The 24,977-nt window shown below is 48.3% G+C and overlaps 1 protein-coding gene across 16 annotated transcripts in view; it reads right to left on the bottom strand.

Annotated features, from left to right (window-relative positions):
* The window catches only part of BAZ2B (bromodomain adjacent to zinc finger domain 2B), a 2,602,315-nt gene that overhangs the window by 526,654 nt on the left and 2,050,684 nt on the right, over window positions 1-24,977 (bottom strand). For all 16 annotated transcript variants that reach the window (XM_069616356.1, XM_069616365.1, XM_069616369.1 and 13 more), the window contains one exon: window positions 4,985-5,625. In XM_069616356.1, coding sequence (XP_069472457.1) covers window positions 4,985-5,625 — 641 coding nt within the window. The remainder of the gene's footprint in view (window positions 1-4,984; window positions 5,626-24,977) is intronic.

Genomic DNA, 24,977 nt, shown 5'->3' with positions numbered 1-24,977 from the left:
GTGATCTAAGCAGATTCCACAAGCCTCAGAAATATATATATATATATATGCAAAAAACATTCTATACATTTAAGAGTAAATGTGTGTCCAATATTCATTCATACGCATCATATGGGGGCACAGAGACACTGAGAAACAATATGTACCTAGATGTCTGAAATATTTGTACCAATCATTGCATAGGTGCAAACACATAGCGTCAAATTACAACATGCATGTATTACATAACAGCCCAGCATGGGATCTTGTAAAACAACGCACACATTAAAGCCAACACGTATATCTACTTAGTAACAGGTATTAAAGTAGGAACCCCAGGGCAAGGGGGCATTGTCTCCCACCAATATGTCTTAATAACACAGACAATATCCAACCAATAAAAGACTGAGTTTAGTGTGGAACCATTGTCTCACAGATGAACTTGGTGCCAATCGACATTCTCATGAAGCCCCACCACATGGCTTCGGAGTTTGAATATCAATTTTTGTTCAAAGTTTAGTAGCTTCTGGTCTATTGCCTCTTTATTAATGCCTTCAACTTTCTTAAGAATCACCCATTCGAAATGTGTGTCTTCATGTTTCATATCTACGAAATGTTTGACCATGGGTGCAGTAAGCACCTTGTTTTTAATGCAGCTACGATGTTCAATAAGTCGAATACAACATTTTCTGTTGGTTTTTCCAATATAGCGAAGTCCACAAGGACAGGTGATCATATAGACCACATTCTGTGTGTTGCAGTTAGTCATACTGTTCATAGTCCATAACACGTTTGGATTGATCTGTACAGACTTGGTGGTTTTGGTAAAATCACACATGATGGATTGGCCACACGGAAAATGGCCAAAAACAGGAGGGAGAACCCATAGAATGGTTTGTTTCACTGGCATACTTGGTTTGATGGTGACATCATTCCTAATCAGTATATTCCTTAAATTCTGGCTTTTTTTGAAAGCTACCAACGGGGGAGGTGTGTCTTTGTTGTTATAAACTTTCTTCCATGTCTTGCTAATAATAGTCTTAATTTTATAAGACACATTTGAGAAAGTGTTCACAAACACAGTACCCACTTCTCTTTGTTCTTTTTTGGTCTTCTCCAGAATTGCATCTCTGTTATTATTGTATGCCCTTTTGGAAGAGGTCTTAACCAGTTTGGCTGGATAACCCTTATCCCACAGTTTACGAGACAAAATAGTGGCACTAGAAACAAAATCTTCCTTCAGACTACTGTTACGTTTAAGCCTTAGGAATTGTCCAAAAGGCAAATTGGATTTGAGATGGTTGGCATGATGACTATTAGAATTTCCAAGAGGTCACAATTTGTCCCCGAACCCAACTAAAACTGCTATAATGAGTACCCAGAGGAATCTAAGGGGAACGCATGTGGAAGAGGAAGGGCTCAAAGAAGTGGTACTCGCAAGCCGCCATGTCTCTAGGGGCCCGGCCCTCCGAGGCGCTGGGCCTACACTCCTGGTCGAGGCGCCTGGTGCATGTAGCCGTAAGGCTGTGATGGGTAGATGTATCCCTGAGGAGACCAGAAACCTGCAACGTAGGATCCACTGCTGCTTCCAGAGCGAAGGGGGCTGGGAGCATCCTGTAAAGCACATTCGATGGGCGAAAGCACTGGCAGGCCACGGGCTGGATGCAAGATGGCAGCCGGTCTGACAGGATCTCCCACATGCCTCTCTGCCATTTTGAAGCATTGCCACACGCCCTGGGCGGGAGGGCGTGAAGGCCCTGAGCCAAGAGAGGCCTCAGACACGGGAGGATACAGCTTGGGTCTTCCACCCGAAGCAGAGGCGTCAGCCTCAAAGATCCCTCTGGGAGGTGTCCTCAGCCGGGCGGCCGCTAGTCGTAAGACCCTTACTCACTACCTCGGAGCGAGCAGGATGCATTCGGCACTTGTGCCTGTAGCCATGTTGGATCAGGCCGAGGACAGACTCTTGGAGGTGGCACTCAACGATCCCTTACCCCTTGGGGTAAAAGAAGAGGACGAACTTGATCGCCCTTCCGAGGACAGCCTGGTAAGGCCCCTGAGCCCCTCGGCTTGGGAGCCTGTAGCCTTGGAGGCCTTGGGCCTTCCATAACCTGAATTCAAGGAACCTAGATCCATGGGAACCCCAGGGAAGGAGTACCCCAGGGAAGGAGTGCCCTGCTGCGGAGTCGTGCTGAACAAAGAAGATTGAAAAAACAAAACGGGGAGCAAGCGGAAAGCTAAGAAAGTCTCTGTGCTGGCTGTCAGGTCCAACACCGTCCATGCAGAAAAAGGGACTGCGGTGAGGTGCCGGAGGGCTGGGCCTCAGTGGGGCGTTCCTATGCCGAGCCCCCCGCTATACTAAATTTAAAGGAGAAGCTCAATTTCTCGCTGCCAAAAGTTCTGGTATCGTCCCCATGTTGGGGGATGCCCACAAGGATGGAGGAAAGGGGCTGGGACGCATGAGTACCTGTACTATTGCTGGCTGCCGCTGTGGAACTTCCCGAACCTTTCCCCTATGTGGGATGCAGCTTGAAAGCGCATACTCAAAAGAGTTGGGTTACCGCACCATTGGAGATTTGTTCCTTGAAGGGACGTTTTTAGCTCTGCAAAACTGGAGGGAAGGACTAAAGGGCATGTCAACAGACATCCTGTGGGGGTAGAAAATGGACATTTGACATCTGCAGACGACACAGGACTTAAACCCTGATATCTTTGGTGGTTTCGGCATGGTGTGAAAATTCAAAATGTCTAATGAAGGAGTGTCCCTGAAGCAAGCAGAGTGCGTAGGAAAAAAAGGAACTAAGGTCACAGGTGAATTACCTCAATATTTACTGGCCCCGACTCATTGTCACGCATACTTCTGGTGCCCTGCAGGAATATCTGGCCCGGTCTGTACCGATGCGTAGCCCCCTCGCTGGCTGCTTTCACCCGGACGCTCGCCCCAGCCACTCCTTCCCCCACTGGTCGACTGGTGATTAACTCCCAGGGGACCATGAGGTTGGGAGGGACCGGAGTGGTTTCAGGACTTTTGGGCTGTATCGTTCTGGGGGTCTGGGTGACCTAAAGTTAATTACAGGGTAAGTGTAAGCCCAGTACCTTCCCTTCTGCCCCTCCCCTTCATACACTGGGTTGGCTGGCTGGTGCGAAGCGAGCGCTGCTCACCGTAATGTTTGCAACTATGGTCGTGGTCCTCAGGTCCGTATCATCCTCCAGTTACTTCACTAAAGGTGTGTGAACCAGGCTGGCTGCGACACACAGGATATAATGGTGAACAGGTAAGTCTTGCGTAAACATGAGTGTCCAACTTGCTGTGCTTGCAAACTTGTTCTGAGCTTACTTTCACAATCTCTTTGTCTTTCTTCTTCACAGGAGCACAGCGACTGAAGGCCGACACTGCAATGAGATGCTGACAGAACAGGGCTGGACTCAATGCGCAGGTGAGCACACTAGGCACTGGGACGGGCAGTGGTCGAAGAACGGAATGGGATCTCTCATACTGTTGCTTTGCTTTTCAGGTGCTTGGATGCTGCGGGAATGACTACAGTTGGCGAAACCATGAGCAGACGATGAAGAACCAATGTCCAAGATGAGCAGGCGAGGAAGAACCAATGTCCAAGATGAGCAGGCGAGGAAGAACCAATGTCCAAGATGAGCAGGCGAGGAAGAACCAATGTCCAAGATGAGCAGCCCCACCAGTCGACTCCGCGTGCTGTTCGAAAAAACCCCAAAAATGAACACAGAGACAAAGCCTTTACGCAAGGGCGTGGATTCTCGTTTCAGGTGAGCTTCTTCAGGTGAGTTTCCACTGCTTTCCATCCTTGTAAAGTCATTTGTAGCTGCACTGTGAGCAGGAGCAGTAAGCGAGACAGTGTTCTTGCAAAGAGCAGAAGAAACGCTAAGCACAGGGTGCGGTCCGGGGCGTGGTTTTATAGCCTTGGGCCACGCCTTGTCAGCATTAGACTGCCAGGGGCGTTGGTTTGTCGCACGTGCTCGGCGCTCCTTTGCACATGCCGGGAGTTCCCTCTCTCTTGGTAGGCGTGCTGGTGCAGATTGCTGCCTTGCTCCATTCTAGCCGCTTACGTCAACCAGCCACCATACCTGTCCACCACCTCCCTACTCTATCACGGGGGAATGCCCTTCTCCCTTAGGCCCGACCGTGGTGGTTCCGTGATGGGATCGTGACACTCTTATCCAGCGTACAATGTGTAGAAGCGTTGAGCAGAGCCAATGTGGAGCTGCATTGCACTCCCTGATGGATTCAAATATTTCTACCAGCTGCGCTGTGGAATCCGTATGAGGAAGGCATCCATTAGAATGCATGGTTAACTGTAAGTAAGGAGAAAAGTCTAAACTGCCTTATTTCAGGTATGTGTTAAGTCGGCGAGGCATAAGGATCTAGTAGGAAAGAACACTGCCCTATGTAAATGAAAGAGCAAATCTTTAGGAGCAGAACACAGAATTCAGGAAATGGTGAATCTGCCCAAGCTAGAAAATGCATCACTCAATGATTAAAACCTTACAGTAAGCCATTTAATAGAGTTCAGAATATGGTAAATATAGATTTTTTAGGAATACCAAAGAAGATGCAACAAAATATGAATTCTCATCTACTGTGGTGTGCAAAGAATTCCTGTTTGGATCATTATCTGTCCATAATATCCCCTCCTATCCCTTATCTTTCTGTTTCCTTCATATGCTTACTATGTTTTTAATGTAATGTTTCAAGCTCTAATAGTGCTGCAAAGTTCTTGTACAAAGACAAAAATCTAATTGGTTTTCACTGTGTATTGAAAACTGAACTGTTTGTCCATAATGTAGGTAGTCTGCAATCACCACACACATATTCCAACAGAAAATGAAATCCCCTGAACACAGAAGATACCCATAACATCAAAATCGATACAGAGCAACCAAAGTCGAGCAAAGTCAAATCGAGATTATAGAATCAAAATCCTAATCATTATTTATGCTGCTCACTAAATACGGGTCAAATAATTCAGATACTTGCCTGAAGTGGTGATAGGGTACACTGACTCAGCCCCATTGGATTCTGTGAAGAAATTGAACACAAGTTTGGAGATGGAATTGGTGAAGGTGAATGTGATTGGGAATGTGAAGTCATCGAAGATGGCATAGCTGGCAAATCTGTGCGCATAACCAAAGTTCCATCGCAAGGTGTTCGTGGCAAAAGATTAAACCATTGTCTATTTGTTTCTGTGAGAGTCTTTAACAATTGGTCACTGGGAACTGTTGAACAATTGTAAAACTTTCCTGCACCACTTGCAATAGGAGTAAACAGATTGCATTCTGAAATTTCAGAGCTACTTTGCTGAATGTTATGGATGGTGTTTTTTTTGTCATGATAAGGTAACGTGCATCCATTTGTAGAGCTACCATTTGTTTTGTGAATGAGACTGTCTGATTCGGATGACATTTTTGCGGCTTCTAAAAGTTTGCTTAGTTTTGAAAACGAACCAGGTTTTTGCAAAAATAGATTAGTGTTGCCTTTTTCTTTGAGTTGAATTTGTTCCCATTTGTTAACATGTAAACAGTTCAACTTTTCTTCTGAAATCTCAGATGATTCTTCTTTCATCTGGATACTTTCTCCTTTCTTTTGACGCTCTCTTTCTTTTGCGACTTCTTCCAGACCTGAAAATGATCACATATACTTTTTAAAAATTGATAACACGCGATAGCAATTTCTGCTTTGATGCATTAATATGTAAACGCACGTCATGTTCTAAACAACATTTGCATTTTTGTCAGCCAAAGTCAAACAACATTTAAAAAATCAAAACTCGGTACACCTTAGTATTTCTTCTGTTCCATGAGATGGTGGAAAATGCTGTGCTGATATCAGCTTTTCACGTTAATTAGTGCAATCAGATGCAGTGATTTGAAAAAAAAATAAACACCCAGAGATCTTTGTTGTGGTATGCTTCAATCTGTTGGATTTATTTTTATTAAGTGTATGTGGTTAAAATAAACTCTTACACCAAGTTAATACATCACAAAATCTCATAATTAACAATACACATATTAAAAACGCAAAAAAGAAATGCGTCTACTATACTAATTACAGCCAATATCAAATATACACTCATGTGAATAGATTTAGTTTATGCAAAATATCTTTTGGCTAGTTCAGTCCATATATGGAAAGCTACAAAGTTAAGAGAAGATACAATCCCAGAGTATAAAAAGGACGAAAATAGATCTGTATGAAAGTTACTCAAGTCACTTACAAAATTCCTGTATCCTTTCCTATATTATTAATTTAGGACAAGCAGTTAAATGATGATGTGCGGTTTCCACCTCCAGTCCACAAACTTGACAGAGCCGGGACTATTAGCCCAAGAGCCCAATCGCACATTTGTAGTTAATTGCTCAAAAGGCAGTTTCATAATAAAAGGCCTGACTTTAGAATTTTGAGTCTTCACCATATTACTAAAAGTATTGATTAAAACCCCCTGTAAAACATATTCCCAAAAAGTTGATTTCGTAGATAACCATTTAAGGTTATTTCCTCTGTCCCAGTCTGCAGCTTTTGTTTTTGTTTTTTTGCAGGTCAAACCTAAATTTAAAGAAAAGGTAACTGTAAATCCTATTTCTTCAGGAAATGACCCAATGTCACATAACTATTCTCCAAGTACACATTTGCACTTACTGTTCTGGAAAGGTTGGAGTATAATGAAGCACCATGGTCGCTTTCATCCAACATTTTTAGGTAAAGCGTGCTACAAGCAATTTTCCAGCATCTAAGAAGGGTTATCAAATCAATTTCATTGCAAATAGCTTCAATTGGGGTGGATGTCAACAAACCCAAGGCAGCATGCCGTAGTTCGCCTTCCAGGATGTTTTGCCAGCAAACTTCTTTTTTATAGCAAAATTCTAAACCATAAAGAGCACAAGAACAATACTAGCTTTTTATATCCTAAGGAAACCTTCGATGGAGTAACCTCCGCTATTAGTTACAAATTATTTAATAACATTACATTTTCTTTGCACTTTTGTAGTAACATCTTTTGAAAAAAAGAGTACAATTAAAAGAATCACAAATCGGGACCCCCACTGTAACTATATTTCTTCACAATTTATTTACACCAAACTGATTCAGAAATGGGGTTGATCTCACATTTGTCCAAAAGATTGATATTATAACGTTTGTATATGGCCCAAAATGTGCGTGAATCACTTGAGTGAAGGGCATTGAACATGGTTTGCCATTGGGCAGTGGCGACCAAACCTCTGTGAAACCTGAGCCAATTTTTATATTTTGTTTTTCATTTAGCCACCATAGCATAGACTTCTCCAGGGGATAATGCTGATTTCCTTGCTTTCTTTTTATCCCCCTTAAACTTTCTTTGTTCAGCAGCTATGATCACATCATATATTTTCCCTGATTGCCTTAAACAGCCACTGTTTTTCCTTTGCATCTTGGCAACCATTTTTAAAATCTTATCAGTTGTCTCACAATAGTCATTCAAATCAAATGAGCATACAGTACCTTCATGCATTTATAAATATTTTACTAACAGTTTTACTCTGATTTACTTTATATTTGAAATGGGTTTCTTAATTATTAAGAATTAACTGAGAATGTTATCTGCATATTTCTTAATGCCACAGAAATATTAAATCAAAAGGGTATGGCCAGCTATCAAACAAGAAGACAACAAAATCCATTGGCACCTACACTATCCTGTCTTTATTGAATAATACTGCGCATTCTATATGGGTGCACTTCTCAACCATCCCCCCTTCACTGGGTGCATTAGGGAGGTTTGAGGTGCGTTTGAGCTGTGTCCCCAAAATGAGACTCCCTTGGATAACAACGGATCCGGCGCTCGCCTGTTTTGGGGAAGCCATTGGGAAGGCCTGGGTAGTCTAGCTGAACTGGCAAGCATAAAGCCAACCGATACTAGTGACAAACAGTGCAATGTCGAAGAGAGTGTCTGGATCTCAAAAGGGTCCCAAGCCCTCTCACACCAATGCCAGTGGTGCTGAAACTTGCCCTGGGGGCTCAGTAGTTGAAACTAAGGTGTAGGTGTGGTGCCGAGTTGGGTCAGATTGTGGTGTAGCACCATGCTACGTGAGGTCTGTCTTCGTACCCTACAGCATCAGTGTGAAGGGGTGGATCTGCCTCCACGTTCAATCCAACCCCTGCCACAGGCTTCCACCGGTCTCAACAATTAGTGCACAGCCATGTGTGTAATGCATAAATGTAGAAATCAAGGAACAAGTTACTTAAAATAGATGGATACGACTTCTACAAACTTGTCACACAGATTCCACATCTTTTCAATCACATTCAGGGTCAGACTGAACTGGAAACTTTATTCATAGACACCAGTGAGAGCTATGCGGCAGCAACTGACTCATACACGATGCATGGGACATTTGGTGCCAAAAGTGACCTTAACATTACATAACTAGAATCGCACATGTCATATGACCTCGCATCCACCTCACTTTATCTGGTGTTCAGTCACTGAGGCTTTTTACAACTGCTATACAACATTTATTCCGGACTATCTAAATGAAGGTAAGATGTGGGGAATACTATAATCATCAAAGAGAGAATTACCAGGTAACTTGCTCACAAATCCGATCTCTTGAAAGATTGCCACAGCAATAAAACAAAGGAAAAATGAGCGTTGGAAATCCACTATGCATCAGGTCATTTTTCAACACAGAATGCTCCACACATGCATCCACTTCAGCCAGAGTCAAGAAAGTAATGTTTGCAGATGTATAAAGAGAGACCAATGTCTCAGTCTGAAAGATATCCATTTAAGGCACATCTCCCTTGGCTCTAGAGGTAGCCACTTGCCTTCTAGAATAGTGGGCTTAGTGCCCAGTTGCTACAACTTTCTGAGCCAACTCATAGTAAATATTAACACAGAACTGTTAGTAAAGATTTTCTTTTGGCTGCTTTCCTCCCATAGATTTCAATGGGAGATACTATCTTTTTGCTATTATCTGTAGCCTGATCTGACGTTTTTTAGGTAAACAAAGCCCTCAGCTTTTCTTCCCCTGGTTATACTCCTGTCATTTTGAAAATGCGAACATCACCTTACTGTGAAGTGCAGTTGGGACACTTTATGTCTCTGTAAAATTTTCTTTTGCAACTTTCATGTTAAAGATACAATGGGCCTCATTACGCAGTAGGAGGTAGCCATGGTGCCATTAGCACCATGGCTACCCCCTTACCGCATACCGGGTCCGGGTTCTCAGAATGAGTATTTACCGGGTCATTCCAACCTTGGAGGACCCGGTAAGTCCCCATTCTGAGAACCATTTGCCATTCCCATTTGAGCCCCCATAGGGCTCAATGGGTATGGGGAAGTAGCTAATAACGGTACCGCAATTTGTGGTACCGTTATTAGCTCTGAAGTCCCATAGCGGGTCCCGTCCTTAACATCTGGTCATACCAGGAGTTAAGGAAGGGACCCACTAAGGGACCTCGGAATATGGAGGTAAGGGATTACCGGTGCCGGTAATCCCTTACCTTCTACCTCGTAATGAGGCCCAATGTATCCAGGATGAGCTGGTGGCAGCTGATATTTTTCTACCATGTTGCCTACTTTACTCTCGGGCACTTTCTCATTTGACTGGATATTGCCAGAGTACCATATACATCAAATCGGCTGTGCCACAAGGTTTTTGTCTGTCTTTTGGCCATTTGATGTTGTGGCCTTCTTCCTGTCCTCTTAGGTCCGGAACTGGCATATATAGAAAGCCCTTTCCCATGCAAAAGCGTATGCCTTCCCAAGCAAGGTGGCAGTCTGTGTGTGTGATTGTATGTAGGGGCTGGGTCTATCTGAAAGCAGTCCACATCCAAGCCAAGCTGTATCTGATACTGGGCAGGTGTGGTGGCCAGAGGCTGTCCATGATTGGACAGCCTATGTCAGTTTGAATGGTGCAGATCCTTACCATTGGTGGGCTTGGGGGAGACTTCAGTCCATATCAGTTTTGGTTCCAATTTTTAAGAAGTGGAATAGAGATCTCCCTTCCAAATATAGACCAATGGCTCTCCTTGACTCAATGAGCAAGATCTTTTCCGCATTCATTTGAAAGAAACCTAAATAATCCACTCAGAACAGTCGGAACAAGTTACTTACCTGTAACTGTTGTTCTCCAGCATGGGTCTGGCATGGATTCACATGCTCATGAATATTCCCCGTCAGGCTGGGAATCCTCGGTAAAGAAAAAACCAGTATCAGTTTCGTTTCTGATCTGTCTTTCGTAGTAATAACCAATCACTGATCTCTGTGTCATACTGACCACAGCCAATGACTGCCCTCTACCTAAGCCCCGCCTCTGGCAGCCATCTTCAGATTTGGAAGCATGTGAAGTGGCAGTATGACCAAGTGAAGAGCCGCAGAGGGTTAGGCGGGAGGGTTCGCATGTGAATCCATGCCAGACCCATGCTGGAGAACAACAGTTACAGGTAAGTAACTTGTTCCTTCTCCAGCATGGGGTCTGGCATGGATTCACATGCTCATGAATAAAGAATACATAGCAGTACACACATGCACAACCACGGGAGGTGGCAAAGGCTCAACATTAAGCATTACATCAAACTCAACATTAAGCATCTTACCTCCTCACCAGGCTCACCTCAGGCGAACAGGTTGCGCAGCACTGCTTGGCCGACCCTGGACTCCTCCCTGGAATCCCGGTCGACGCAATAGAATTTCGTGAAGGTGTGCGTCGACCTCCACGTAGCAGCCCTGCATATGTCCAGCATGGGCCCACCAGATAGGAACGCCATGGTAGCTGCGATCGCTCTGGTGGAATGGGCTCTCGGACGGCCAGGCAGCGGTCGGTTTGCCAACCGGTGACAGTACATGATACAGCCGGAGAGCCATCTGGAAATGGAAGCCTTCGAGAGAGCCTTCCCCTGATTGACAGGTCCAAAGTTCACAAAGAGTTGTGACGTCTTCCGAAAACACTTCGTGCGGTCCACGTAGAACTTTAGCGCTCTAGCCACATCCAGCGAGTGCAAAGTCCTCTCAGCCGGCGACGAAGGCGACGGGAAGAACACAGGCAACACCAAGGGTTCGTTGAGATGGAAGTCCGACGGTACCTTGGGCATGAAGGAGGGGTGCGTCCTGAGCACTACCCTCGTTGCGTGAAAAGTCAAGTACGGGGCCTTGCAGGAAAGGGCCTGGATCTCTCCCACTAGTCGTGCAGAGGTGATGGCCACAAGAAACGCTGTTTTCCACGACAGAAATTTCAACGGAGCTGAGTGCAGAGGCTCGAACGGAGGTCCCATGAGCTTGGTCAGCACCACGTTGAGCTCCCACGCCGGGGCCGGAGCCTTCACCGGCGGGAACGATCTGAACAGTCCCTTCATGAACTCTTTCACCAGACGATGAGACCACAAGGACGTCCGCCCCGTGGTTCTGGTGTAACGGGAGATCGCAGCAAGATGAATCTTGATGGACGCTTGTGCCAGTCCAGCTTTGGCCAGCGTCAGCAGGTACGGCAGTACTTGGGGGGCCGTAATCCGTAGAGGGTTAATCTTCTGTGCGCGGCACCAGACAGAGAACCTCTTCCATTCTTGTCCGTAGCATTTAAGAGTCGAGGACGCCCTGGCCTTTGCAAGAACCTCTCTGCAGTCGGCCGGTATGTCGTATCCTCCAAACTCTAGCGCTGCAGGAGCCAGGCCTGCAAGTTCATCGATTTCGGGTCGTGGTGGAGGATGGCGCCCCCTTCCCTGGAGAGTAGATCCGCGTCCACCGGCAGCTTGATTGGCGGGGACGCTGACAAGTCCAGAAGGTCCGGGAACCAGATCTGCCTCGGCCCTGCACCGTGACCTCTTGAGCTGGTTGACGAGCCGGATTAGCAGTGGCAAAGGAGGGAACGCGTAGAGGAACAGGCCCTCCCAGGGGAACGAGAAAGCATCGCCCATGCTCCTCGCCTGGGGAAACCTGCTGGCGAATCTCCGGCACTTGGAGTTCGTCGCCGTCGCGAACAGGTCGATCTGGGGTGTGCCCCACCGTCGGAAGAGGCGATCCACTAGATCCTGCCGTAGCTCCCACTCGTGGCACTAGCGCAGCTCCCTGCTGAGTGAGTCGGCGATGGTGTGTTTTATCCCTGCCAGATGAAACGGCACCAGAAATATCCTTTGGGCGACGGCCCAATGCCACAGGTCCTGCGCCTCCTTGGACAGTGCTGGGGACCTGGTTCCGCCCTGTTTCCTGATGTAAAACATGGTGGTGGTGTTGTCGGTGAAGATCCTCACCACCTTGCCCTTGAGGGACGGAAGGAAGGACCTGAGGGCCCAAAACACTGCACGGAGCTCCAGGACGTTGATATGTAGGGATTTCTCCGTCGGGAGCCAAAGGCCTCTTGCGTGCAGATTTTCGGTGTGCGCTCCCCACCCTTCCAGGGAGGCATCCGTGGTCACTGTCTCCTGGTGGGCTGGGGTCTGGAAGTCCATGCCCGCCGTCAGAGGCACGCGGGTGCCCCACCACCGGATCGCTCGTCGGAAACTCTCGTTGAGTGTGATCCTTTCCTCGAAGCTGCCCGTCGTTTGGATCCAGCGCGCGTCCAGGAACTCCTGCAACGGGCGCATCCGGAGCCTGCACATGGGAATGAGGTAGATGCAGGAAGACATAATTCCGACGAGGGACTTGATGGACCTCACCTTGGCCGCGTCGGCCACCAACATCCGCTGCACCTTGCCCAGGATGGTCCTGGTCCTCTCCTCCGACGGGGAGGCCAGAAGGGACACTGTGTTGAGCCTCGCTCCCAGAAACAGAGCGTCTTGCGCGGGTACCAGGTGGGATTTGGCGTAGTTCACGGAGAATCCCAGGTCCGTGAGAAGTTGGACGGTCTTTACCATGTGAACCACGGCGAGCTCCTTCGTCTTGGCTCGGATGAGCCAGTCGTCCAGGTAGGGGTAGACGTGGACCCCCTCGCGGCGCAGCTGCGCCGCCACCGGTGCAAGGCACTTGGTGAATACCCTGGGTGCCGACCGTAGTCCGAAGGGGAGGGCTTTGAACTGGTAATGACGCCCTTGGACCACAAACCTGAAGAATTTTCGGTGCCCCCTTAGAATGGGAATATGGAAGTAGGCATCCTCCAAATCCAACGACGACAGGAAGTCTCCTTCCTCCAGCTGACCCAGGACGTGCTGGAGGGTGACCATCCGGAACTTCTGCGCCTTGATGAACTTGTTCAGACGTCGCAGGTCCAGGATGGGGCGCCATCCTCCCGTCTTCTTCTTCACGAGGAAGTATCTCGAGTAAACTCCGGAGCCCCGAAGCCTCTTTGGGACGAGTTCGATGGCGCCCTTCCTGAGCATTGCTTTTACCTCCAGGAGAAGTTGAGGGACGTGAAGTTCTTTCCTGGCCACGGGGGGGACGCGCGGACACCGTCTCTGGAACTCGAGCGCGTGGCCCCGGGCCAAGGCGTCCAGCACCCAACGGTCGGTGGAGATGGACGCCCACACGCTGACGAAGCTCGCCAGCCGGCCTCCCACCGGGGTGCTTCGGTGGGGGCCCGACCCCACGGCCGTTTCAATCCTGCTTCGACGAGGCTTTGCCGCCTTGACCTCCTTGGCGACGACGGCGGGGTTCGCCAGACTTGCCTCGTCCTCTGTAGGCCTCCTGAGACGACGAGCGGGCCGCTTGACGGTAGGTGGAGAAACCGCCGCCGGAACCTTTGGAGGCGCCCTTGCCTCTGCTGCTCCGAAAGGGCGTCCGTCGTTGTTGCAGAACTCCCAGGGCCCGGGCCGTCTCAGTGTCCGCTTTAATGGCCTGAAGGGAATCGTCCACTGTTTTCCCAAACAGGTTGTTCCCATCAAAGGGCATGTCCAGGACTCTGGTCTGAACGTCTTGACGGAAGTCCGTAGCCTTGAGCCATCCACGCCGCCTAAGGCAAACGCCGTTGCCCAACTAGCGGAACCCAGTGTCGGCGATGTCCGTCGCAACGGTAATGGCGTGGTCACAAGCCACCTCACCTTCCTGCAGGATCTCCAGGGCCTCTGTCCTCTTGTCGTCCGGCAGGAAGTCCAGCAGGGGAGCCAGTTTGTACCAGAGCTCCCTGTCGTAGCGGGCCACGATAGCCAAGGCGTTGGCCGCTTTAATCGTCGTCGTTGCCGACGAGATGACTCTGCGTCCCATAGCGTCCAATTTCTTTCCCTCACCGTCCGGTGGGGAAGTCGATGTGGAGGCCGCACCCCCCCGCTTTCTTCCTGGCCGCCGCGGAGACGACGGAGTCCGGGGTAGGCTGCGCCCGGAGGCACAGGGGGGCCGTGTCCGGGACCCGGTACTTCTTCTCGTACTGGTCTCTTCTAGCTGGCGTCGTGGAAGGGTTCTTGAGGAGGGTGAGGCCCTCATCCCAAATGTCGTCCAATAGAGGCACTGAGAGGACCGCCTTCCTCTTGGCCTCGCGCCGCTGATAAAGGAAACCTTCCTTCTTTGATCATGGAGTGGAACGATCCAATCTCGTCGGGCAGAGAAGCCCTGGTGGGAGGCGACGACGGTACATCCTCGTCGTATACCTCGTCGTCCGTACCCGTCGCTGCCGTGTCAGTCCCCGTATCATCCCCTCGGGTGGACGGGGAAGAGGGCTGGACGGGGCGCGACGGCTGAAAAGGAGGTGGAGGGTGGATCCTTCTTTTCTTAGTAGGGGGAACTCCAGAAGGTCCCGGTTCTGGGTCCCCAGACGGGAGAGGTTCCTCCGTCGGCAACGGTAGTCTCGTCCTTATCTCTGAGCATAAGGACAGTATAGCCAACAAAATGGCCGCCGAGTTGTCTCGCGGCACTGGCAGAGGGGAATCCGACGGGCGAACAGGGGCCCCGTCGGTACCCTCGGCGATGTCGTCACCTGCGTCGGGATCCATCCCGACGGGTCGGTCTTCTTCCACGCAGAGGCCGTGGCTTAAGACCTCGACCAGTTCCTCCTCCGAGGTTGAGGCCGAATCTACGATGACGCCCTGCCCCCCCCTTTCTCTTCCCCTCGGGGGATTTCACGGGGGTCCTGTCGATGGGCACAAAAGAGGACTCCCTCCGAGGTGGTAGGGAGACTCTGAGCCCCGAGGTCGCCACCACTGGTGTAGCCTGCACAGGCTGAGCCAGGGACGCCGCGACAGTTTCGATAGAGGGCTTGGCCGGATGGATTAAGGCCTTCACCACCTTAGGTGCGCTCACCGCCTTATCCTTGAGGGGGGGGACACCGCCTCGCTCCCCCTCCGCCTTCGAGCTCGACCGGGGCCTCTCCAGGAGCTTCGCCGGGTGCTCGGCCTTCCTCTTACCCGACCCAGAGCGTTGGCTCGTGGTTGATGGTGCCGGGGAGGGTGCGCCCTGCCTGGCGCCCGTAGAGCCCGACCGTTCGGCGCTCCCGGTGCCAGCGGACTCGCGGTGCTTGGCCTTATGTTGTCCCCCGTCACCGGGGCGTCCTCAAAGGTCTTAGAAGACCGCTCGGATTTCTTCTTCTTCTTCTCGCCGGACGGGCTCTTCCCTTCTAGCCAGTTGGCGAGACGTTGATGGCGGTCCTTCATGGTCCGCTCCGACATGTTGCCGCAAAACGCACAGTCCTTCTCCACGTGCGTCTTGTCCTCATGTAGGCAGTAGAGACAAAAAGAGTGTTCGTCCTCCTTGAAGACGTTCTGCAGCTGGCATCCAGGGCAGACCCTGAACAGCTTTCCGGGCGTCGAGCTTCCCTTCTCCTGGGCCATGACCGGGCCTGAGAAACTTCTGGAGTCCTCCAAAAGCGTAGCTCGACGAAATCTTCACCCTTGAGGGGCGCAGACGAATCCGACACGGGTCCCCGTTGATCGGATAGAGAGTCGGTGGAGCTTGAGGCTCTTTTGACCGAAAAAAAAGAAGTTTTTTGAGAAAAAACGTGAAAAAATAGCACTAACGCCCGAGAGCAATAGCACGAGGATCCCAACACATGAACGTGCGGTAAAAATCTGAAGATGGCTGCCAGAGGCGGGGCTTAGGTAGAGGGCAGTCATTGGCTGTGGTCAGTATGACACATTGATCAGTGATTGGTTATTACTACGAAAGACAGATCAGAAACGAAACTGATACTGGTTTTTTCTTTACCGAGGATTCCCAGCCTGACGACGAGGAATATTCATGAGCATGTGAATCCATGCCAGACCCCATGCTGGAGAATTTCAGAGATCCCAATCAATCCGGTTTTAGAATATGCCTCGACTCAGCCTCAAATAACGTTATAATATCTTTGCTACAGCAGCAGTGTTGAGATGCCTGCAGCACTCTACATCTACATCTAGTGTTTGTAGATCTGACACAAGCTTTCGATCGCGTTAATAGGGATTGACTTTGGCCTAAACTAGTTGCGTTTGGCTGTCTAGTATTGTTGATTAACATCTTAAGTAACTTGCACTCAAACAGCGGTAACAATATGCTTAGACGTGAAGGGTAACTTGTCCAATACAATTCCTACTTTTAGAAGCTTATGTCAGTGGCGTTGGGCTACTTTCAAATGCATCATCTGTTATATGCCAATGACATAGTACTTTTTGACCAAACTCTTATTGGCTTCAAAGATTGTTAAACACACTTTATAATTATATGAATACCTTAGATTTAGACATCAACTTGTCTAAATCCACATTCTTTACTCAGGTTTTAACAAACAGACCAAATACAGAACGTATATTAACAGAATGTCAATTATAAAAACATCCTCTTTAAAAATAAGAAGGGATCTTTATAATAAGAGTTTGGCTTTCTCTTCCCAAAGTAAAAAAATGTATATAAAATATGGCTGTTTTCTATTGTCCCTCTCATTAGGTTATATAAGGGGAAAATTGTGCCCTAGTTAACCTACGGAGTTAAAGTTAAATGGGAAAAAATGGAAAGTCATCTATGGAGACAGGTCCTAAACCTGCCTAGGGGTGTACAGATCTCTATTATTCGATCATAGCTTGGGTTCAAATCACTGCAATCTTACATCAATTGGAAGTCCCTCCTTCTCTAGGCTAAGTTTCTAAATACTTTGGCTATCTCACTATCCAACAAGGTGTCAGAATTAAAGGAGTGCCAGACTTGTCCTGTGCTCAATAAATGGGTTACTAAGGCAATACATCTATTAATACAGCGAAGTAATTAAGAATGCAATCTAGTGGAGGCTCCTTTGAGAATTAAAAGGAATTTAAATCAGATGGAGTGGATCCATATCAGATCTCTAAACACAAAATTTGAATTGTTTAGGTTTTTCCTATTGGAAGAAAAAAAAGAGTTGGACATATTCCATTATACCGTATACAATCTTCTAACAGAAGGTGGAGGATGCCTTTCTTAAGATTTAGGTTTAATCTCCTCCCAATTCAAGAAATGATTACATTTAGAGCAACTGACTCAAAAACCTCCAAATCATGTAGATGCTGTAGCTTCAGAAACTTTAGAACATCTGTTTATGGTCTGCCCAGCTCTACACCTAAATGTGTAACATACTTCTGGAGATTTGTGGAATTTTTTAATCATTTTTTTTATTTTTTATTTACAGTCAATTGAAAACAATTATTTTTGCAAAAACAGATTCCAGATTCAGCTCCTTTCCCTTATTGAGATTTAAAAATTAGATTTTGCCCATTTTGCCCTTTTAAAACAAAATAGCTAAATAATTTAGGACAGCAATCACGTAGCGAGTCCTGCTTTCCTCTATAGCCTTCTCCACCACAAATCTGGATCGAATATTCAAAAATCGGACGCAAAGGACCAAAATGGGCTGTACGTGTCTCCTCTAGAGCTAGGCAAAATATAATCAGATGTTTTAGTGTTTCCACCGCTGAGGTCTCGTTACAAATGCAACATTTATTCCGTTCCATTATACCACGGATCGCCTATATTTCATTTGTGGGTAGACGGTTCAGATGGGTTCTCAGAAATGGATCCCTGTAGGTTCTGTTAGGAAACAGTTTTAAGTAGTTAAATAAAGAGTCCAATTTCCGTGGTTCCTCAGGGAGGTGGGCAGTTGATTGGTAACTGCCTGCTGCCTCCAATGTGGGGATCCAATCCTGCTCCTGAAGTTTTTTCTTGACCCTAGAAGGGTTCTTTTTCAGCAGGTCGATTCATCCCCACCCCCCACCTCTTCCAGTTGTGCAGTTATTTCCAGTCTCCATTTGCTCAGCGTCGGATTCTCAGATGTGATAGTTTCCTTATTGAGCATTTCCAGGATTTCTGGCCTGGGGAGCATAAGGCTTTTTCTGTATAGAACCATGCTGTTCCATTCCACTGTCAGTTTCAAAGATGTGAGACCCAGCTCCCACTCACACTATTTGGATTGGCGTGGATAAAGAAATACCTAGCACTTTCCTCAAGAAGAGGCCCTCCAGCTGAGGTCATCCTCAGGCAAGGATTTTAGGCATTACCTTGGCTCCATAAGTAAGAGCAGGCACCACCCTTGATTTATAGAAACATACTACTGGCATTAGTGAGAAACAACCACATTTCTGGTTCACTGCACAGTCCCGACTAGCCAGATCTTTGGCTTTTGCTTTTAGATGTGCCACCATGGGGACCCTCTGTTTTTATGTTGCTAATCCATACATCCAAATATTTAAACAAGGATACTTGATCGATGCGCTTACCCTCTAGGAACCATGAGTAGCTGTTTCTCCCTCTGTTACAATTTCCAAAAGTCAAAATTATAGTTTTTTCTTTGTTTATTTCCAAGCCATTTGTTCTAACGTAACTACACAGTAAATCCAGTTGACGTTTTAGTCACACCTGTGTTTGGTCGATTAGGACCACATCGTCAGCGTACAATAGGTGTGGCAATTTACAACCCCCTACTGTGGGTGGAAAGATTCTGGTTGATGGTTCTATCTGGTCCAAGTCCACCACAAAAAAATTAAATAATGCTGGAGCCGGGGGGTGCTGTGGTACGCCGTGGAAGATGGCCGCCTGATCGGAGAGCTCCATAGCAGCTCTATCCTGATCGCCTATATCCTGCGCAATGGTGTCGCTGACGAAGAAAAATAGAGTGGGCAACGGCCTGTGGAAACTCCCAGGAAGCTATATATCTGGTCCCCGCGCACAAACGGTGCCTCATTGCTGGCGTTTGGAATCTGTTCTGCCGAGGCCTCTGCTAACTGTGGTCCACTTCACTCCCTGAGTGACTGGGAGGTGAGGCCGCAGCGGTGAGCGGCTGGGAATGTTCTGAGCCGCCTCGCACCCGGCGGGGGCTGCATGGCGGAGCCGCAGGGGCCTCAATCCTGACAGCGGCGGCGGGGGGTTGCGGGACCCACCCCCCCTTCCCCGCTGTGGCCGCTGTTGGGGATAATTCTCTCTTTAGGCTGAATTTCCTAACCCAGTGAGTCCCCCAGCAGCTTTGCTGGATTTCTGGAGTTTGTTTTTTTCCTCCTGCCAAGAGTGAGACTCTTTTCCTCCCACTCTTGGACATGATTATGATTTTCCTTTGACTGGTAATGTGTTTTATGGGCTATGGGGTCCTTCACTCCATAGGGTCTCATGCGTTTTTCCTATGTGTGTTACACAGCACCCTCCGTGCAGTAACACAGGGGTGTCATAATGACACCCCACCATAGACTCCATACCCTGGGACTGACTACTGTCTCCCAGGCATGTAAAGTCACCATTGGCTTTACTAGTCCCAAATTATTAACAGAAACCAGTACAAACCATCATATTGTGGACGTACTGGTCGGGGCAATTCGATTGCCCCAGGGTCTGTTAGTCGAGGGGGCACGTCTCCGTCCCCCCTGATTGAGCTTTGGCTGGTCAGTGGAAACTACTTTTTATATTCGACCGCAAATATTTTCCTATGGGATTTTCCATTGTTCGAGGCTACCAACTTTAATAATTTAATTCTCATAGCCTCGAACATACCGCTGGTTTATTTAATTAATATTAATTCTCCGGTTGGTATTTTTTGCCAAGACTCGATTCTGAAATGGCGTTTGTGTTCTCTTCTGTGACTCCAACCCAAGTCGAGCCCTTTGTTCCACTTTTTGGCGGGCTTCTCCACAGAAGCCTCCAAAAGTGGTGCCACTCTGTCTGGGTACCACAGGGAGTGGGAGGGGGTTTAGGCACCCTGGACTGAGTTACCGTGGTAACTAAAGTCGCACTCTTGTGTGATTGGCCCAAGTGGTGAGCCGGCCGGCTCACCACTTAGCATGTTTGAGTGACAGCTAGGCTGAGTGAATGGGGGTTTCCTGCATAAAAGCAGGGCTTTGGGGGCTGGAACTTCAGAAGTCGCCACAGGACCTGAGAATCTGACGAGGGAGAAGCTGAGCCGACCTACCACGACGACACCACCGGTGGAGCCCTGCGGAACCGACTCGCCACTTCCCGACGACAGAGAAGATCTCCCAGCTGGAGAGGCTTCTTCCCCTGACTGGTGGGCACAGACAGTTTACCTTTCTTTCTACGCACCCCAGCTCGGTTTGTGGTCGAACTGCCCGTGCCAAGCACCCCGGCGGCCGGATAGCCACTCACCACTGAACCGCGAATCAACGGACCGCTCCTTGTACCTGAGAAACTCCGCGGCTGGTTTCTTCCCTGGCAGTGCAACGGGCCCCTGTCTTCCTCCATGACGAGATCCTCTCTTCCCCCGGACGAAGCACTGACTTGCACCCACTGCCAGGAACAACTGCCCCCGCTGGAGCGTTCTCACCACTTTAAGGTACCGTGTCCGCCAGGCCTCCCTTTCTAAAGATTGCAACAAGGTAATAATAACTCCTTAACCTTCTGGACTGGGCTGGCTGCCTTGACCCTCTAACTGGTCCCTTTTCTTTGATCCAACTTCTTTTTGAACCATTACAAGACTTTTGTGCACTGCAACTGTGTGACCTTGGACACATTTCGTTTGGATCCTCTTAAAGCGGATCCGGCCTACTAACTCTGAATTCACGGTTTTACTTTGCCTTCCTCTCTTGCTATGCTCTTGTAAAAGTGTTGGGATCTGTTTCAATTTGTTCTCTGCTTTTTTAAAACGAACTATTAGAGTGCCATCTACGTTAAGCGCTCACCACTGTCTGAAAATAAGTGGGGCTTTACTTAAGACTTGTCTAATATTCTTTTAAGGGAGTGTATATCTTTTAGTGACCGTGTTTTTGAATTGCTTACTATTAGTGCCTGTGTGTTTTTCTAGATGTGGTTTTAAATAAATACTTATATCTCTTTTACACCAAGCCCTGGTCAGTGTTTACTTGTTCTATTGTGTGCTCATGACCTATTGTGAATACTCTGTATACTGCCTAACTCTTCTTGAGGGAAGTCTGACTGCTCAGCCACAGCTACCAAGTGAATCTGTGTGGTACAGACTGCTACCAAGTGGGTTTACTGCCAAACACCTGTAGTCCTAAATCTTTTGCAGTTGTCCCAGAGGGAACTACACAGGTTTCTGCCTAACAGACGCACAGTGACTGTTTGGGATTGGGCTGCCCTGGAGAATCGAGCGGACGGGAGTTGGCTGTTCTGGGTGGAATTGGAGGTTTGTGTAGCGCGGCGGGCACACTTGGGCTGCCTCGCTCCCCGACGGAGCACGGCGGTGACGCGGGTGGCTGCGGTTTGGACCGGCTCGCCCAACAACATTGAGGTACGTGGGGGGGCACTTGGAGCCCTTGTGGGGGCCGCGACCGCGCCACCCCCCCCCATATCCCTACGTCTCACTTGCTACTGCACAGCCCCGCTGAAAATTATCCACAGGGCTCTGCGAAAAGGCAGGCATGCACTGACTTCTCCACGGGAGCTCACAACTGAGACCCTGCGCTGTGGCGGATGGCTTCCCTGACACACAGTCTGTGTTGTCGGAGCATACCAACAGGGGTGGACCAGAGCACACTATCGGCTTCTCATCTGGACATTATTGAACATACGGTGGGGTGGGCTGAGCCCGCATTATTATATTTTGTTTTACATCTTATTTGGGCATTAGGCTCACAAACACACAGGTGCTACGTTTGTAAACAGCCCTTCAGTGAATAGTCCCAGCACTTGTTTGGGGTGCTATTATGGCAGGGGGCGCCAAAAATAAAGACAAGAGAAAGGGCCCTATGGATGTTTTCGCTAATACCACTGCACATGATCATGACACTGATCCACAAGTCCCATCCAGGTCTCCCACCCCCAGGCCAAAGTATGACCCGTATGTGGGCGCAATGGAGAGAGGATTTGCAGCCATCAATACTAAGACGATATAGGGGACAGCACAGCCTCTATCCGTGCGGACATCAGGAAGGTTAACTCTAGGGTCTCAGAGGCTGAGAACAGGGTATCTGCTCTGAAGGGCACAATTACCTTGCAGAATAGAGCCATAGTAAAACTTCAAAAAGATGTTAAGCTTCTTCAAAATAAATGTGAGGACTTTGAATCCCGCTCAAGAAGGAACAATATAAGGGTGGTCGGGGTGGAGGAACGTAAAACTGATACCCCCATGGAGCAATTCCTTGAGGTACTACTTTGTTCACTGTTTCCAGATGTGCAGTTCTCTAAGCAGTTTCTGGTCGAGAGGGCACACAGGGCGACGCCCCCCCCCGCCTAAGCCTGGCGCCCCGCCATGCACAATTATAGCGCAAATGCTCAACTATAGGGACTGTGACCACATCCTGCGTTTGGCGCGTGAACAGGGGCCCCTGCTCTACAATTCCTACCGCATCCATATATACCCCGATTTCACAACGGGGGTCCAAGCTGTGCGCCGTTCATTTGAGCATGTAAAAAAGAAACTGCGGGAAAGAAAAATAGTGTATGCAATGCTGTTCCCCTCCAGGTTGCAGATTCAACATGAGGGCAAAACGCAATTTTTTGTTACCCATGAGGAAGCTTTGACGTATATTGAACGGTATATCCCGGCGGTATCTAGCGAGACATGACCTTGCCAGCTTAGGCAGCTAATCCTCGAGAAAGTCCCATTATCTACAAACAGCTCCGAAATGCAATACAGCACACCATTTGTAATCTACTGTTGAAGCTGCGACTCTGTGGAGGGTGTTGGACCGTCCCGCCCCATTATTGCAAAGTTGCAGCGAGTTTATTGCGATACACTGCCCGATTCGGGGGATGGTGAGGGTGGATGGTGGGAAGGGTTACTGATAACCTGCCTTCATGGAATTGAGTCTATTTTGGTCAGAGTGTTCATATGTATCTATCCGGTCCATGAGGTAAGGTGGGAGAGTTGTTTTTTTCTCTATGTTCAATGTTATGTTCCATTTGTTAAAAGTCTGGCATTGTCGCATTGGGTATTGAAACTAAAATACCATCTGGGGGTAAACCCTTGCTAATGTTCACCGTACATGGCATCGCCAAGAGTGACTAGGAGTACCAGATTTCTTTGTGGAACGTGAGGGGTTTGGTCAATCCTATCAAAGCTCGAAAAGTGCTGGCCTCTGCCAATAGATATAGAATTGATATCCTACTGCTACAGGAAACGCACTCCACAAAGTGGGTAACGGACTCGTTTGCTCGCACCTGGGGATCACAACTCTTCGCCACAGACTATTCTTCGCAATCAAGGGGAGTGATGACAATAATTCACCATAGACTTGGATTAACTGTCTCCAAGTCCAAAGTGGACCCGGAGGGTCGATACGTAATAATATGGGGTAAGTTGCAAGGGCAAGACGTAATTATTGTTAATACATATGGCCCCAATATAGACTCCCCGCAATTCTATCCGCAAATACTTACATTGATAATGCCAGCGGATGAAGCATGGGTGATATGGGGTGGCGATCTTAAAACTATCCTTGATCCAGCACAAGACAGGACCTCCACGGGACAGCGTTCGGACTCCAAAGCTGCTCTAACTATCAACAGGCTACGTCCATGCTGCCGCTCAGATTTATGGAGAGAACTGCATCCCCGCGACAGAGACTACACATTCCACTCTCAAGTACATAGCTCGTGCTCCTGTATCGATTACTGGCTCTGCTCCATGGTCTGCATCTCGGAAACGAAGGAATGCACAATCCTTCCCTGGACATTGTCTGACCACTCCCCGATTGTTTTGGAGATTCAGGTTGGAGCACCCACAATGTCTCAGCATACCTGGAAGATGCCTCCAGATATCCTGCGAGATGACAATTTACTGGAGCAACTGCGGATTGATGTGACAGACTTCTTTGAGTGCAATCAGGATTCAGTCAGTTCACGTTCCACAGTCCGGGAGGCCTTCAAAGTATAGTTAAGGGGGTACTTGATTTCCACCGCTCACGACACACTGAAGGAAATTCGCCTACAGCTATCCCGCACTGAGAAACACATTAAGACAGCAGAGAGAGCATACATGGACTCGCCAGGCCCAAGTACCCTTGCCCCACTACATGACGCCTTAGCGGAATTTGCAGCCCTCGCGGAGCGTGAGGTCTAGTATATGATACAACCCACTAAGACCAGAAGATACGGTGAAGGTAATAAGTCTGGAAGGATGTTGGCCAATTTAATAAAAACCAAATACGGACATCGACAGATAACCAGTATAACAGACAACAAGGGCGTCACACATGTACACCATCAGAGGGTGAACAAGGAGCTATACGCAAATGCGGATCAAGTCTCAACAGATGAGGTACAACAATACCTTGACTCTTTCCCTCTACCTACATTAGACCCAGACGAACGAGCCACCATTGACCTCCCCCTGAGCTTGGAAGATATAAAACAGGCAATCAAGGATCTCAAGGCAGGAAGAGCACCCGGGTCAGACGGTATGCCTGCAGACCTTTACAAGTCACTCAGAGGAACTGGCCCCCAAGCTAGCGGAAGTATGGGAGGAATCTATGGAGAGGGGCTCCCTGCCGGACTCAATGAGAGAAGCCATCATCACGGTCCTATTAAAACCTCATAAACCCCCACAAGATCCTTCCTTCTACAGGCCATTATCGCTAATTAATGTAGACGCCAGAATCTATGCTAAGGCCTTAGCCAATAAATTGAACCCATACATGACCAAATTAATACATCCGGACCAGTCTGGCTTTATACCTGGCCGATCTACAGCCCTTAACCTGCAGAGATTCTTCAACATAGCCTCTCAGATGGATC

This window comes from Ambystoma mexicanum, chromosome 9 (genome assembly GCF_040938575.1).
Source record: "Ambystoma mexicanum isolate Mex_15411 chromosome 9, UKY_AmexF1_1, whole genome shotgun sequence".
NCBI lineage: Eukaryota > Metazoa > Chordata > Amphibia > Caudata > Ambystomatidae > Ambystoma > Ambystoma mexicanum.
Note: the sequence above shows the minus strand (reverse complement) of the source record. Positions and strands in the feature narration are given on the sequence as shown.